This window comes from Notolabrus celidotus, chromosome 18 (assembly GCF_009762535.1).
Source record: "Notolabrus celidotus isolate fNotCel1 chromosome 18, fNotCel1.pri, whole genome shotgun sequence".
NCBI lineage: Eukaryota > Metazoa > Chordata > Actinopteri > Labriformes > Labridae > Notolabrus > Notolabrus celidotus.
The window spans coordinates 26,631,283-26,648,490 of record NC_048289.1 but is presented as its reverse complement, the minus strand read 5'-3'; the positions used below and the strand labels follow the sequence as shown (position 1 = coordinate 26,648,490).

The following is a 17,208-nucleotide window of genomic DNA, read 5'->3' as shown; positions in this document are numbered from 1 at the left end:
AACTTTCAAAGCACCCAAAAACGAATTTCCCCCCGTCAAAAAATAAGGAAAAAGAAAAAGCAGAACGAGCGCTGTGCATTGTGGGAAACAGTACGCGAGGAAGACTGGTCTGATGCATGCTGAGATATTTTCCCGAATCAGTAGACATCCGGGGAGTTTTGGCATACTGCAGAATTTGCTCTCGTTCACATACTACTTACTACATACTGAATTTTGGACAAATCAGTACGTACTTCTAGTATAGTAGGCGATTTCGGAAACAGCCTAAGTTTGTATTAAAAGGTAGAAAGGATCACCATGATGGATCACATCTGTGTCCTGTCCCTGTTCTCTGTTGGTCATATAACAGTCTGTGCTCAGAGGATGAATATCAGGTGTGGAATTTGAGATGTGTGCTGTTTGAATTACACAAGAACAAATCGAACGTCATGCTCATCCAAAAAAGAAAATTTGAAGTTTGATTGCAGATTTTTTAAAAAGAGAGAATCTAATCTCATCAGTATTAGCCTGAAAAATGGAGTTTGGGTCGGGCTAAAGTTGAAATTGGGGTCATCCCTGCGGGGCTTCTGCTCCTCCACTTAAAGGAGACTTTTTCATTCTGCTTAAATTATTCCAATTATAATCATTACATTTGAGCAGATGTCTTTTCAAAGGCCTTTGCTCCAACACAAACTCTCAAGGGTATCGCTTCTCTTCCCCTTCTTCTCTCTCCATCCCTGCTCTTCTCTTCAAGCAAGAATTGAATATGATTCCCAGAAATGCTGTGTTTCCCCACAGGGCATGGATTATTTAACTTCTAATATTTTTATTTGACGATATGAAAGGAGAGCCACGAACCCACTGAGAGTTATCACCCAAATCTGCCGCTCCTCTTAACTTTAGGGAGCTTCATGGTGAGTTACAGATAATCATGAAGCCGTCTGCGCCTCCACGTCACTGTGGAAATTCATCAACCTGCCCCCATAGAGTCTTCCTGCTGCAGATAGGTCCACAACCTGCAAAGTGGAAACAGTTAGCAACTAGCAGTGGGTATTTAGAGACACATATTCCCCTGTGGAGGTGGACGCAGAGCTGAAAGTTGAATATTGGACTTTCAGAATTCATCACAAAAACCTCCCAATGAATCATAACTCTCCCCCTGTTACTGCTGGAAGAGAAAAAGTTAACCATCTTAAGTTAAGCTGTGACAATAAGTCAATGTTTTAATTTAATAGTGGTTCCACTGCCCCCAGGTGGCCGAAAACATCACTTCTTAATGCTTTAATAATGACCTCAGGTGACACTCTCGCCTCCTCCAATAAGAGAGCATAAGTCTGATTTCTACAGTTACCTTACTTCCCCTCCTCTCATGCCGTACTCTTTGTGTGCTCAGCTCTGACCGCCGCCTCTGGTCGGGGGAAGCTGGAGGTCTGTCGTCTGTTACTGGAGCAGGGAGCTGCCGTGGCTCAGCCCAACAGGAGAGGCATCGTCCCGCTGTTCAGCGCAGTGCGGCAGGGACACTGGCAGGTGAGCAGTCAGCTGAGCCTTTGAGTTTTTAGACTTTTTTGCAGTTATGATAAAACATAAGAGAAGAAAAACACTTACAGTATCTGATGACGTGGTTTCTGTGTTTGTGTGTTCCAGATTGTGGATCTGCTTCTCACACATGGCGCAGATGTCAACCTGCCTGACAAACAGGGTCGAACTCCTCTAATGATGGCCGCCTCAGAGGGACACCTGGGCACGGTTGAGTTTTTACTAGCTCAAGGTAAGAGACTGAAACAGTCCTGCTAGGGCTGGGCGATGTGGCCAAAAAATATCATCTCTAATCTCTTCACACGTTTTTATTAGAGTTTATTTTTCGTGATGCAATGTGAATTTATTCCTCTAAAGTTAGCTGCTTTTCAGCCGGTGTTTGAGGGCTGTGGGGGTCTCCTAGTGGGACACATTTCTCCCACTGGGTTTCATGCTTTGGTTAAAGGTGTTGACATAAACTGGTCACGCTGCTACTTTTAGCTGCAACAGCCTTTGACAAAAATTTGCAGTGGACTGTGGGATGCTCAAGGTCTATAACGCCGCATAACCAACTGTGCCTTTAATTTGGGACCAAACTCCTCAGTAACCCTAGCAGCCATGTTGTTGTGAAGGGCATCTCTGTAGGAGGTAAACTTGAGGGGAGGGTCTGAACTGAGAGCCTAAGGGGAGCGGCAAAGGAAGTTAAGGAGAAACATTTGATTTTAATTCCCAAAAAACATCCTGAACCACAAATTTAAACTAATTAATAAAACTGATTTATCGCCCAGCCCTATTTCCAGCTGATCCTCAAAAAGTCTTCTATTAGATTTGGGAAATTAAAGGTCATAAAATGTCTTAAGTAGTTTAATCTTTTAATATTTAAAAAATATATATTTTATGTGGATTTGCTTGGTCAGGTGACAATTCACAGCCTAGCAGCATTTAGAGCAGCATATTATAAATCCGTTCACAAAAATGGGGAAGAGAAAGAGAAGAAGATGGAGAAATTCAAGTTCAAGAATAACTAGCTTCAGGATGAACACATGGGAAGAAGTTAGTAGGGCCAAATAAGGGTAATCAGGTGATTTGCAAGATGTGCAAAAAAGCTCTTACTTGGAGGATCTAGTTAAAATGCCACACCTGTGTGAATTGATGTTTTTTTCTCCAATGCAAAAACTGTATTTTTTTTTATTCTTTTGTACTTAAAAATCCTTAAATCTGATTTTAAAATGTGTGCTGCAACCATGTAAAACTATTGCTCAAGGATTACTGATGTTTAAAGGAAGTATGTCTCAGTTAGAGCTTCATGCATGTCCATAAAAAAAGAACATCTTTGTGACAAATAAAACCAAATGAAATGAAAGTTTCTGAAGAACAGAAGAGGACATTTTCTGTGCTTGAATTAAAAAACAGACTACAGAATAAATCAAGGAAACACATTCCTAAACCTTGGTTACTCCGAGCCTGACAGCGATGAAGAAAAAGCATTAAATAAATCAAAGTGACAGTGGATGGTCAGTTTGAGGGAAAGATGAGATTTCTGCACGCGTCTTTTTGAATTGCTCTGTTAAACACGTCTTCTTAACTCCAATCACTCCGCCGCTGCACTCAGGGTTTCTTGACAGCAATTCGTGTGAGTTTTTCTCTGTTTGGAATGGGTGCAAACAAAGAGTCAGACCTGACAGATGTGCAGCAGAGTCAGATTTGATGTGTCCACAGAGCCACTGAGAAAAGCTCTCTTAGTGAATGCTGAGAAATAGAAAATTATAGTTTAACTGTCTGAAATAAATCATGTGACAGCGAGGAACACAAGTATTTGAGTTTTTTTTAACTCCTGAAAACTGCAAATATTTTATATGAAATCCAACAAACAGTAAACCAAAAGAAATCAGCATAATTACAATGTTTTCAATGTTTGTTTACAATAATTACAGACAAATTAAATCAGCCACAGATTTTAAAAAGCCATCTCAGCAGTTAGTGATGAAGCAGGATGCAGATGGAGCCTACTTAGTGGTATGAAAGTAGTCTCATCGACGTGACTCTGTTTTCCCAGGAGCCTCTCTGTCTCTGATGGACAAAGAGGGTCTGACCGCTCTGAGCTGGGCCTGTCTGAAAGGTCACTTACCCGTCGTCCGCTGCCTGGTGGAGAGCGGAGCGGCCACCGACCACGCTGACAAGAACGGACGCACGCCCCTCGACCTGGCTGCCTTCTACGGCGACTCTGAAGTGGTGAGTAACAGAATCCTAACAAAGAAAAAAAAACTGGAGTCTTCTTACACTCAAAACTGTGCTTTGTGAATTGTTACTACCTTTGGATGCTTGACCTTCACTGTGAAGATCGCTTCTGTTGCTCTTTTTTTTTCTCTGCTGAAGGAGGAAAGATCCCAGTGAGCTCTTTTATTTCAATGAAGTAGAAAAAGTCCAAGAACTGATTTTTCAAACAGCTGAAATACAATTAATTCAACATAATTTAAAAAACTTTATTCATCCTCAGGGGGAATTTAAAGGCCGTAGAGCAGTGATAGAAAAACAACAGAACAAAAAAAGAAGTGTAAAATTTAAAGCTTCATCCGAAAAGGCAACTGGACTTGGTAGAAAGAAGTGTACAAAGAAAAAGAGCTGAAGAAAATACAAACAACAGTAAAATATGATTTAAAAACAAGTCAGTGAAATAGCTGCACAACGGAAAAGAGTGCAAAAAGACTGGAAATATAAAATAAAATATATTGGAGCAGGATCCAAGTGGATGGTGATCAAACTAACAAAGGCAAACCATGTAAAGAGATCAAAATGAGTGAAGTGATCAAGGTACATATAAACAGAAAGTACATCATCAATGTGTCTAAAATTCAATTTTTATGAATTGCTTATGTTAGTGGTGAAATGATCATTCAATCAATCAAGCTTTATTTATATACGACTTTCATACAAATCAAGTGTAAGCCAAAGAGCTTTACAACGATCAAAAACAAGAAAGAAACAGAAATAAAATAACGGCAAGACATATTAAAACACAAAAATGGATTTTAAAATAGAGACTAATGCACACCAACAACAATAAAATATGTTTAATTAAAATTAGTTAAAGCATCAAATTAGTATTAAGAATTTAAATAGTTAAAATAAATGAATTAAAAAAGGGTAAGGATAAGAGTTGGAAATAAAATTGAGGCTAAAAATGCCAATAAAAATGAGTAGATACATTTAGAAAATGAATTAATAAATAGAAAATAAACAGTTAAAATTGATAAAATAATAAACCAACATTAAAATCAATATAATAGTTAAAAGTAAGTCATAAAAATGTTTTTTATGTTTTTGGGCATTTTTGCCTTTAATGATAGGACAGCTGGAGAGAGACAGGAAATGTGGGGAGTAGAGAGTTGGGGAGGACATGCAGCAAATGGTCAACCGGCCAGGAGTCGAACCGGTGACCTGTGCAACGAGGACTGTGGCCTCTATACGTGGGGCGCTTAGACCGCTAGGCCCAGTCATACATTTTTTAAACCCCACATAAAAGCCAGATTGAATAAATAAGTTTTTAGTTTATGTTTAAAAGTCTCAATATCTCCAGCTCCTCTCATTATGAGCATTTCACATCAACACTGCACATGATGGGATGTAGCTCCACTTAACAAAGCCTTAATGCTTTAATTCTCTCCTACACAGAGACATAATTGAGCACAGAGGACAGAGTGAATCTCGTATTGTCAGTATTTTGATGTAGAAATGGAGGGAGTTGTTTGTAGGCTGTGTCCGGTTACACCGACTTATAACAACTGGAGCAATGTGTGACCGGCTCAGACATGTGGACGCTCTTGAGTCTTCTGAAGTCTAGAAACATGTTAAGCAGGAGTCTTTCATCTTTTTAGGACTGTCTGAAATGTGTCGACTTCACTCTGTCAAGCTCCAGCAGCTGGCGTCAAAAGTTTCCTCTTAGAGCCAACTCCAGTTAGAAATGTTTCACTTCTCTTAATGTGAGAAAGAGGGATTTTAACTTGAGTCTGAACCAAAGCTCTTCATTTCTTCTTCTCTCCAGGTCCAGTTCTTGGTGGACCACGGGGCCATGATAGAGCACGTAGACTACAGCGGGATGCGTCCTCTGGACAGGGCGGTGGGCTGCAGGAACACGTCGGTGGTGGTCGCCCTGCTCAAGAAAGGAGCCAAGATAGGTAAGAGTGTGAGGACAGAGTGCAGAGCGGTCTGTTTCGACCTCTTCTTGTGCAGAATCTTTGTGTCCTGTAGTGCCGTGATAAAAAAGGTTATTTGCCTGCTGTGATGTGAGATAAGAAATGAGTTTGTGGTTGAAAAAGGTTGTGCATTGGAGTTGGAGCATGAACTGCATGAATGAACAAAGAATCCAAAGATGGGAAATGCACTTTGGTTTAAGTAAACACTTCCTGCTGGTCGTTTAAGAGCACTGTAGCATTTAAACTGCACTGAGCCATGGATTCAGGTTTGTGTCTCCATGAAGCTAAAACCACTTCCTGCTACTGTATGTCTCCCGCCCCCTCCACTACTGCATCGTGCTGCCTCTCCTCGGCTATTTCTGGCTCTGATGTGTGTTTCTTTTTATTGTACTACGGTTGCCTCTGTGTTGTTTTTGCTTTCTCTCTCTCTCTCTGTCATGTTCTGTCAGCGCCTGTTCGTCTTTCTCCCGATTTCTCTCCCGAACATACGCTCTTTCTCTGTTCTTCTGCGGTTGTTGCTCAGAGACAGGTTGTTATTAGCGCTTGCAGTGTTTCTTTTTGGTACCTGTTTTCTGTTTTTTCTCCTTATTTTGCTCAGGCACTTATCTCCGCTTCTCACTGCTGCTTTTTTGTGTTCCTTTTTTCTCACTTCTCCTCCTCCTCCACCACCGATGCCATCACCTCTCTACCTCTTTCACCTTCTCGCTGTTTTCTCTGGCAACTCTGCCCCCTTCCCTCCCTCCCACTAACACTCCTTTCCTTGCTCATAACCTCCTCCTTCCTCCTCCTCCTTTTTCCCCCTCCCCTCCTCACCCAATATCCCCCGCCTCTCTCTCCGGCCCCAGGATGTCAGACGCTGCCCAGTCGGCCCCGAGGTAAAGCCAAGGCTGTCGACTTCTCACCCCACCAGGCATTTTGACAGCTCTATCTCCTCTCTCTGTGTTGTCTGTGTCGTCCTTAGTGTCGGCAGGCCAGCTTAGCTTCCCAAAAACCTTCTCAAACTGACAAATAAATAACATGCAAGAGGTATTAGCACTGACAGTGATGCAGTCGGGATTTCCCTAGAGGTAGTAGCTAACGTCCAAGTGGTTAATGACAGCATGCCCGGCCTCCAGCCTGTGACGTCGTATCGAGGTGTCGACTCTCCATCCCACAGATGCATGTCGGGGGAGCCCTCAGTGACACTTTGCGTGGTCGTGATTTAGCAGGAAAAAAAAAAATGCATGTATTTGTAATTCCTCTGTGCCACTGCCACCACAGACTGAGGCCAAAAACCTCTGCGCTGTGCATCGTTCATCTTCCAGACGTTTCCTCACTGTCAGCTAGGCCAGTCAGCAGCATTCCTACCCCCCACAATCCACCTCCTCTACCTCCAGCACCCCCCCACCACCAGCTCAGAGGACAGCTAGCGCCTGCAGAGCTCTGTTATCTCCCTCCTGCTTGCCTCTTTCTGTTAATTGTACCTGCTCCCTTGTCTCCCTGTGCAAGATCCCCCTCCTGTTCATCTCTGTGGTGTGTGTACGTTTGTCAAGGATTGCTGTTGGGCAGATACAGAAAAGACAGAAGTTTCAGTCTGGGGGATTCTGGGTAATTTATGGTTTGTATAGCATTATGCAGGAATGGAGTCTTTTTTTTTTCCTGCTTCTGTGCTATGTTCAGTCGTCCCTTTGAAGTCACTTTTGAGTCTTTTTTATGCAATGATACAGAAAAGGTTTGAGCAAAACTAAATGCAATGAAAATCAAAGAATATAATGTATATCGTAGAGCAAAACCAAAGACTGCATTTGAGTGCTCAGGATACCAGAATTCTCAATTTCAATTCAGTAAAATTTAGACAATAATGATGCCTCCACCACTGCAACATAAAATTAACACCAAAGCATGCAAGATGCTTAGTTTTGTTAGTTTTGACTTTTCCTTCATTCTCAGACTTTGTGCAACAGACATAAACGTAGCTTATTCTTCATTAGATGTTAAAAGCACCTAACAAACCTCAGTATTAGCTGACCTTTGAATGGCAACAGTTAGCAGTGTAAGGGCTGTGACAGAGGGCAGAGCAGAGACACACGCTGCAGACAGGAAGAAGTGCAACTTCAGCTGCAAGCAAATAAATCCTGCACCTTCCTGCACGTTTGTGTGGAAGGTTCGACCTGTTTATAAGTTCTTAAGAGCGTAACCGCTGTGAACTATCGGGAAGTAGCTTCCTGTTTTTCAGTAAGTATACTTTGTTTACTTTTCCGTTGCGCTCTTTAAACTTTATCTTGATGTCAAACGACCTCAAATGCTCACTAGTGCTCTCCTTTATTCACTCGTGACAGCCTCTGGTTGAAAATATGAGTGTAGTTTTTTTTTTCATAACCTTTTGTGCTTTTTATTATTATTATTATTATTTTTTTAATATTGTATTTGTAACTTTTTAAATGTATCAACAAAACAAAACAAATACAATCAAACAGGGGCTCAGACATGTGAAATTAAGTTAAATAAAATTGATATTAAAAATAAAATGAATAAAATAAACAGATATAGATTAATAGAAAACAAAAGACAATTTTGGTTGAAAAATAATTGTAAATGACAAAATAAATGCAGAGAAGTAATAAAAAATAAATGGAAATACATATTTATCTACATACAAACACACTGTGCTTATTGATACTATTGACAGTACAATAACGGATGTCATATCATTTTAAAGCACATGGATTTAAAAGTATTGACACACCAACATTTTCAGAACCCTACATTGCAATCAAAAATGCTTTATAGGAAGTTGAATAAATGTGTGATTAGAAATGTATTTCTGTATTTATGGCTGGATATGTCAGACAGTCTCCATCGCCACATTCTGGCAACATTCATGACCACATTCTGGACTTTAAAGGGAAAGTTCTGCATTTGGAAACTTCAATTTTAAATTGTTCAATTATTCATTTTATTGGACTTTTAATAAAATATATTTCGATTGAAGTTCCCAAACCTTTGCTCTATAACCTACTCTGTTTCAGTGCATAATAAGACCCGACAGCCACCTTAAATCCCAGAGTCAGTCAGCATTAAAAAGAAGAACTGATCACCTGCACTTCTCGACAGGACAGAAAGTGTGTCTGTGAATAAAAAAGACATGACAGGTTTTTTAATTTCTGTGTATCCCACATCTCCTCAGGGTTTTCCTGGACCAAAACAAATTATCAGAAAATCCCCACAGTTAATCTTCTCCAAACATTTGAGAACAAAACGTTCTCTTTCTGCACCCGAATCAGAAGAACTCCCAGGAGGATTAAACTAATTAAAGATAAAGGTATTTGACTCAGGTCTGATGTCCCACAGCGAGGTCCCCGTGTTCTTGAGGTGTTAGGGCAGATTCTCGTTATCTTTTCTCTGCAGTGGATTGCTTGTCTCTACTCCTCCATCCCTCATTTTGACTGTTGTCCTCATCCCTGTTATTAATGTTGTGTGTTGTGTGACTCCCAGTCGCTCCCTCCTCGTCTTCTTATTACTGTGTGTCTTTCTCACTGTGTGTTTTTTCTCATCTGCTCCTTCCTGTGTCACTCAGGTCCAGCCACATGGGCCATGGCCACCTCCAAACCCGACATCATGATCATCTTACTCAGCAAGCTCATCGAGGAGGGGGACAGCTTCTACAAGGTGAGGCGACAAGCTCTCCAGTAATCTGATGCTCATATTTCAATATTTGAATGAAAGATTAATCTATGGTCGTAATTTTTTTTAAATGCAATTCATGCAATTTACTACATTTTTAAAATCCAATTTGGTTTCATGTGAACTTTAAGAGTCTCTCCTTACAAGTCTTTATGATCCTTTATTTCAAACAAGCCTCCTTTTCTGAGAATGAGGTCATACTTAGGACAAGTCTAAAACAATGTATTATAAAAGCATCTGTATTTCAGGCTCTGGTTTACAATGTTAAGAGCATTTTATTTTTGCATTAAGGGATGTTAACCAGACGTTTCTGTTTGCTCTGACAGAAGGGGAAGGTGAAGGAGGCAGCGCAGCGTTATCAGTATGCCCTCAAAAAGTTTCCACGTGAAGGCTTCAGCGAGGACCTCAAGACGTTCAGGGAACTCAAAGTATCACTTTTCCTCAATCTGTCCAGATGTCGGAGGAAAATGAACGTAAGTAAACTGAAGAGAAACGCCAAAATGTCAAGGATGGAAGGATTAGTGATGCAGAATGATCGTATATTAAACTTTTTAAAGCTCCTGTGGAGTTTTTAGCTCGTAATGAAACAGACTTAAATCAATATTGATGACTCTTTATGAACAATAAGACCATGAGACCATGAGAGAGAAGACTGATTATCTCTAGTGTTAATTAATAAGCCTCAGGTCGTCAGACAAGGTGACAGTATGGACAGAACAGACTTTTGAAGAATTTTCTACGCCATAGGTTAATTCAGAATTAAATATCTGACAAGTCAAATAAAGCAGGAGATATTTTTGTGAGAAAACACATCTTAATTAAAAAAGAGTAAGGTCCAGCAAAGAGATAAATTGTTCTAGTTTGTCCACAAGTGGGCGCCAGATTCAACACAACCTGAAAGTTCCTTACAGGAGATTTTAACATTCAGCAAGTAAAAGATACAGAGGACATGTTATCAGCAGTAATAATAATAAAAAATATGATAATATTAATTTTAATTTTTTTTATTTATAGTTCACTTTTCAAAAGCAAGGTTACAAATTGTTTTACATGGGCAGCAAAATAAAATCACACAAGGCAAGATGAAGAAATAAAATATATTTTAAAAGACAAACAATTCCCCTAAAATAACTATACAATACTAATAAAATTATTTTAAAATATGTATTTTTTAAAACAGTTTAAAATATGTATTTTTTAAAACAGTTAAAATTAAGTACAATTGATTAAAATAATAAAAATGATATATTTTAAATAAAATTATATATATATATATATATATATATATATATATATACAAACATTATAATGAAAATAATATGAATAATAAAAACCAGAATAATAGCAAATAAAAAGCAGTATTTCTGTGTTTTGATTTGTAGTTTGTTTTATAATGTTTGCTTCTCTGTTTAATCCCTGCAGGACTTTGGGATGGCTGAGGAATTTGCTACAAAGGCACTAGAACTGAAACCAAAATCATACGAGGCATACTATGCCAGGGCACGCGCCAAGCGTAGCAGCAGGTACGCTGAAAACCTCTCTTAGTTTCACTCTCAGTGTCCTCCTTATTCACATGTTTATGTATTTCCTCTCTAATCGACCACGATTCTCCAATTTTCAGACAATTTCCTGAAGCCTTAGAGGACCTGAATGAAGCCATGCAGCAATGCCCCAACAACCGGGAGATCCAGCGGCTGCTCCAGAGGGTACAGGAGGAGTGTCACGAGCTCAACCAGGAGGAGATCCAGCAGCAGGACCTAGAGCTGGAGCCTCCCCCCTCCCCTCCTCCTACGCCTCCCCCTGAAGACGAGGAGTCCCTGTCCTTGTCCCTGTCCATGCCTCTCCCCCCTCCCCCAGAGCCACGACTGGAGGACATGGAGCCCGTCCAAGACCTGTTTGAGGACGAGGACTACCTGGAGCAGGAGCTAGAGGCCATGTCTGTGTGTCTGCCTCCTCCTGAGGGTCTCAGCAATCCTACCAGCCTCCCCATCATTCAGAGCCCCCCACTGTCCCCCACACATCCAGACCAGATCTACCTAACTGGAGGTTCTCCCATGGGCCAGCCCTATGAGTATCACCCCACCTCGTCCTCCATGTCCTCTCCAACTCGAGGGTCATACCAGCCAACATCGCCCTCCCTCTCCCCGACACACCAAAACTCCCACTACCGCCACAGCCCACCTCACACCTCCCCCGTGCACCAGCAGTCCTACGGCTTCAGTTCGCCACCCATGGGTTCTGGGGGTCAGGGGATGGATCACCAGAGCCCGCCGCCTTCCCCTTTACGTCGGGCAGCTCAGTACAGAGCCAGTCCGCCGTTAGAGAGTGTTTGTCTGTACAGATCTCAGTCTGGGTCTCCTGTGCGCTACCAGACTGAGCAGCACCCAGGTAGACCCAAGTCCCCTCTGTCCAAGATGAGCAGCCAGCGATCGTTCCAGCTCAGCTCACAACCCTCTCTGTCCTCGCAGCACCACCAAGCCCAGGGCCTCCGTCTGCAGCCGTCTATAGCCCAGATCGTGCGCACGAACCAGCCCAGCAGCGTGATGAGTAACAGCATGTACGGGGGCCAGATGGGGCACTCAATGGGTGGGCGCTACCAGGGAGGATCCGTGGACGTGGAGAGCCGTTTGGTGTACCAGCCCTCCTTGGATGGGCGGTCTATGCCCCAGGCTAGCCTCAGCTCTGGGGCCCTCTGTCAGCACGGCGGCCGAGGAGGGGTTATGGAGTCGAGCCTGTTGAAGGACGAGTTACCCCAGCGCCCCTCCTCTGCCTACCGCGCCAGCAGCGGGGGCCCGGGGGGCATCCGTTACAGCCAGACCCCTCAGATCAGCCGCAGCCAGTCAGCCGCCTACTACCCTGTCTCTGAACATGTGCTGGAACGCGCCAACGCCATGCCCCCCTGCCAGCTGGGTTCTCCTGAAATCCCCCATATGGTGCGGCGTCCCGTCAGTGCCAACACTACTGAGATGAAGCAGCACGTGCCCACCCCCCGGCCCCTCATCCACTCTCAGAGCGTCGGCCTTCGATTCTCTCCTTCTAGTAACAACATCTCAACTGGATCCACCACGAATCTAGCGCCGGGCTTCAGGCCGTCCTCGTCCATTCAGCAGATGGAGATCCCCCTGCAGGCTACGTATGAGCGCTCCTGTGATGACATCTCCCCCATCTCTCCCTCCCAGGGCGGCGGTGGGTTGTATCAAGGCGAGACCCGTTCCAGGAACACCCCGTTCATGGGCATCATCGACAAGACAGCGCGGACTCAGCAGTACTTGCACCAGCCCACGCGGTCCAGGGGCATGACGTCCATGGACTCCGCCATCAGCCCCACCTCCCCCGGCCAGCTGGTCCAGCAAGGCTCCACCTACAGCCCCCCCGCCTCGCTGGGCAACATCGCCTACTACAACAAGACAAACAACGCCCAAAATGGACACCTGTTGGAAGAGGACTACTACACCCAAACCCAGCCCCCCTCGCTGGGCAAGCTGGCCAACGGCTCCCGCGGCGGAGGGGACGTCATGGAGCGCGTCAGCCAGGTGCCCACGTACCCGGACGTGAAGGTGGCAAGGACTCTGCCCGTGGCACAGGCCTACCAGGACAACATGTACCGCCAGCTTTCACGTGACTCCCGGACCCAAGGCCCCACCTCCCCCATCAAACCAAAGAGACCATTTGTGGAGTCGAATGTGTGATGGCCGGCCTGTGATTGGTCGGTTGGACTCAGTTTGTTGTTAAGAGTGAAAAGAGAAAATATATTAGCTCAACCTGTGTGTGACACAGACAAACTCATCTCAAAGAACTCAAGAGAGACGGATCCAGGGAGAGAGAGAGACCACACAGCCGGCACACACAATCACTTAGGGTATTAGACATTATCTGAAAACATAAACAAAGAGAACCATTATTTCATTATCATACTCTGCACACAGGGAGGAGAACAGAGGGTTCCTACGTTCTGAATCAAAGACCAGTGCACTTCCAAGAACGTTGCGAGGCACAAAGCTCCCACAGGTGAACACAACAGGTGGGACAGACAGTCATCATCGGACTCTACTCGTGGACTCTGTATCCATCTTCTGTTCTTTCAAAGTGTGCTCTTAACCAAGGTTGCTTGTAGGCTCTATTCTATGTAATACAATATTATATGTTCAATACTGTACATTGCTCAGAAAATACAAACAGCTCAACAACTCAGTACTTAGAGAAAAATGACAATATTTATAATTAAGTTATATATTGTACATAGAAATGAGACAAAACATAGTTTGCGTTTGAATTGTATTCTGTTAACCCTGCCTTTGTGTCATATGGATGTGAAAACTGATCAGGGTGAGGAGTGAGGGACATCGACCAACTTTGAATGGAATAATTACCTCTGCTGTGTCAAAATGAATCAGACTGTGTTGTGATTTAATGCAAAAAAAAACGCTTTCAATGCTGCACTCCCTTTCTTTTCCTGATTTCATTGATGTTTTAGAGTAAACTATCCATCCATCCTTTATCCACACCGCTCATCCTATTTGGGGTTGACCTAACTAGCGTGTTTTTCAGACTGCTTGGAGGAAGCTGTGGCACCCTGAGGGAGCCCACGCATGCACGGAGAGAACATGAAGTGTCACACAGAGGTGGGGTTTGAACCAGGAGCCTTCTTGATGCAAGGCAGCAGCGCTTACCACTGCACCACTGTGCAGCTATAATAAAATAAACCCAGCAGAGTGTCCCACGGTGACATCTTTGAATGTCATTTTTTACTTTTTTTTATCCAACTATTAGTTTAAATCTGAAAGTATTCTATGCACAGTGATGTAAAGATGTAAGGCCTCACAAAAGAGAAGAAACAAGAAGATCTTGTTCAAAATTTAGTTTGAAAATTAGTGATTAATAACCAAATAGTTCGGCATGAACTTCCTATGATTAATTAGGGTACACATTATTTTGTGCTCCAACTTTAGAAGCACACGTACAATTATAAATCTTACAAAGAGTGTCAGGGGGTGCACAAAGTTCTTATTTGAAGATACAGTCAGTATAATCCTTTTTAGTTATGTTATCAATCAGGCAGCTGTGACACCTTCTACCTTCATCACTACAACGTCATCATTTGAAATATCAGACATAGGGAAAGTCTTGGTGATGTCTGTTCTTTAAACCTTTAGACTTCCTGATGTATTTTAGTACTTTATCCCAAAATGGGTAAAAAATGTTCCTGTTCCCGTCTGACGCTGCTCATCCTGTAGAGCTTAGAAGAAGGGGAATAAAACACTGAGTGCATGTGTGCACTTTTTAAGACTTGAGCTTTAAGCTGCTGTTAAAATTATCGCACACAGTCACTACAACTGGTCTGCATCTAATGTGTTGATTTACTCATATTCAACCAGTCTCTGCCTCATCTTTGCGGTTCAAACTCCCCGTTAGTGGACATCATTGAGCGCTTATCAATCTGCTTGAATACAGAATTTAAATATACAAAGTTAGAGCACGAGTTGCTGTAGTTTTTGAGAAGCTTGTGGTTCTGCAGAGCTTCCTTTAAAGACAGATTGCTGCAGTAAGCATTAAGGCGTTCACTCATCTGTAACAGTTTCTTTTGCTTCAGTGTGAAGTCATCTCAAAGTGAATGACTGGTTCAGTGATTATAAAACAACATGGTCGGTGATTGTGGATCAAAGTTGGTCTTTGTCCCTCCTTCGTACACAGAGACACTGTATGTTCCTCAGAGGGAGGCGTGATGGATTAACATGGACAGTGCTCAGCCATTAAAAGCAAGCAAATGCATACACGACCACTGTTACAGACGTCACCCTTTCTCCTGCTTTATTTTGTGTCCTTTCTTTTTACCCACAATGCATTTTGATTCCTCCACTTCTGCACTAAAAATGCCTGTTAAGTTCTTAACTAAGGGTGCACTTTATGTATTTTTACTTACTTTTGTTGTTACGATTGTTGAATCTGGAGAAAGTGGGTGTGTGATCAGTCAGAGCTCTGACCGGTGATAGACTATCATGAGACATAATAATCTATGATTTACAAAAAGCAGTGATGAATGACAATATGAAGAGCAAACAATGTTTTTCAACTGGTGAAGATGTATAGACTTTCTAGCACAAGATGTAAATACTGACTCAAGATATTCCTCTCAGTCCAACGCGGGTTCAATAGATCATATTTAATTATTCTACATCATAAAAAAATATCCATATAAGTACTTTAACTCTAAATTAACCAGTCTAATCCACTGGTCTTGCACACATGTTAAAATAAAGTCAAATCTACTGCAAAAAAATAAAGGTTCAGTCCTAAGAAGCTCCATATTTTGAGTTTGGATGTTATAGAAAGTGGAAAAATGAGAGTATTCAAGTTGTTTGTATATGTGGGGAGAGTTATGGACCATTTGTCTGTAACATTTTATTTTGATTTCTCTGCTAAAGAATATCTAAAGAGCGATAAACCCTCCTGTTTCACCTGCTCCCAGAGAGATGCCCTGCTTATCTTTACAGAAATGAAGGTATAAACTGTACTATACTTAATTTAATCCAGAGGGTGTATGGTTTTAAGCTGTGTGTGTATATTAGTTTGCTGTAAATAGTCTGATGCATGTTCTATTCTTTCCATGAGCTCAAGCAGAAACATGTATAGCAGTGTTCTGGCTCTGGTGTGTGTGATCCGATGATAAGGAGACTGCTAGCCCTGAACTATCCTTATCGTTTTCCTTCAAACCTCACCGGGCGAAAAGCGAAAGGTTCTTTTCTTTTCTTTTAATGTGTTTGCTTGCTGAGCAGAGTTCTCTTGTCTGTAAATGTGAGCTTTCAGATCGCTGTGATAAAAAGTTTAATTAAAAACAATAAAAAAGAATGTGTTTTTATCTCATGATAACTGATTGTAATCTGTACAGTCGAACATATGTATTGGAAAAAAAAGAACATATTTATAAATGGTTACATCTGAAACACGCCCTGCATGTCAGTCATTCATTTTAGTGAAGTTAACGGACAGAAACTCAAAAGTTAGTTCAGCTTAGGGTTTAATGTGTCCACAAAACAACTCCTGACCATAGACTGTATGATAAATGGACGTAGTGTCCTTGACGTCACCCAGCTGTTTTGAAGCCAATCTTCAGTGGGTGCCATATTGGAAACGCTGAACTCAACCTAACTTCGTCCAAGCTAGTATGAGGTAAAGAGGTGGGCCTCTAGCCTTATTGCTAGAAGCTACAGGGGGCCCGCCTGTCAATCAAGTCAGCCATGCCCTTATGTGGGCAAAACTCGTAAGTTTCATATCTTCAAAAATAGAGTTATAAACAAATTCACCCCCTCATTCAAACCTAAACTGTTTTTTAACCAGGCTGTAAACATGTTTATTTCTGCTGTAAAGATCATCTCTTTTGAATAGGTGTGTTTGTGGTTTCCTGTGTTTCTGCAGCTAGCCTCTAGTGGACGCTCGATGAACTGCAGCTTATAACACTTCCTCATGGGCTTCATATTTCGCTCACGACACAGGAGAACAAACTCAAAACAGCTCCATATGTTGCTTTAAGTTACATTTCATTGTTCAGATAAAACACATGCATCTGTTGACCTTTTCAACTCAGGTCTGAGCCTCACTTTGACCAACAGGTGGTGCTGTTTCCTGGATTATTGACTGAATCATACACAGATCTTTTTTTTTAACATGTTTTGCTAACTTTACTCTGCTCATAGGTTTTAGGAGAGAGGGAGTCTCAGCCTTGAGTCAGGTGAAGTGCGGCCTGAAGACTTGGGGCCTTTCCAAAACTGCTGCCTACTCTGCCGTTGAGGATCCTCGGTGTTGTAACCTAGATGATGTAAGAGCTTTAAGTATTTCCTGTATCTTGTAGCGTGACAGAAAT

At 42.2% G+C, this 17,208-nt stretch overlaps 1 protein-coding gene across 4 annotated transcripts in view; it reads left to right on the top strand.

The window, feature by feature from the left end:
* Window positions 1–16,211, top strand: part of tanc2b (tetratricopeptide repeat, ankyrin repeat and coiled-coil containing 2b) — a 242,485-nt gene extending 226,274 nt beyond the window's left edge. For 3 of the 4 annotated variants that reach the window (XM_034708628.1, XM_034708626.1, XM_034708629.1), the window contains 8 exons: window positions 1,373–1,506; window positions 1,624–1,747; window positions 3,551–3,726; window positions 5,537–5,669; window positions 9,244–9,335; window positions 9,677–9,823; window positions 10,773–10,873; window positions 10,972–16,206. In XM_034708628.1, coding sequence (XP_034564519.1) covers window positions 1,373–1,506; window positions 1,624–1,747; window positions 3,551–3,726; window positions 5,537–5,669; window positions 9,244–9,335; window positions 9,677–9,823; window positions 10,773–10,873; window positions 10,972–13,039 — 2,975 coding nt within the window. In that variant the 3' untranslated portion in view covers window positions 13,040–16,206. Of the gene's footprint in view, window positions 1–1,372; window positions 1,507–1,623; window positions 1,748–3,550; window positions 3,727–5,536; window positions 5,670–9,243; window positions 9,336–9,676; window positions 9,824–10,772; window positions 10,874–10,971 lie in introns of all 4 variants that reach the window. The other variant, XM_034708630.1, reaches the window with a different exon arrangement.
* The last annotated feature ends 997 nt before the right edge of the window (window positions 16,212–17,208 follow it).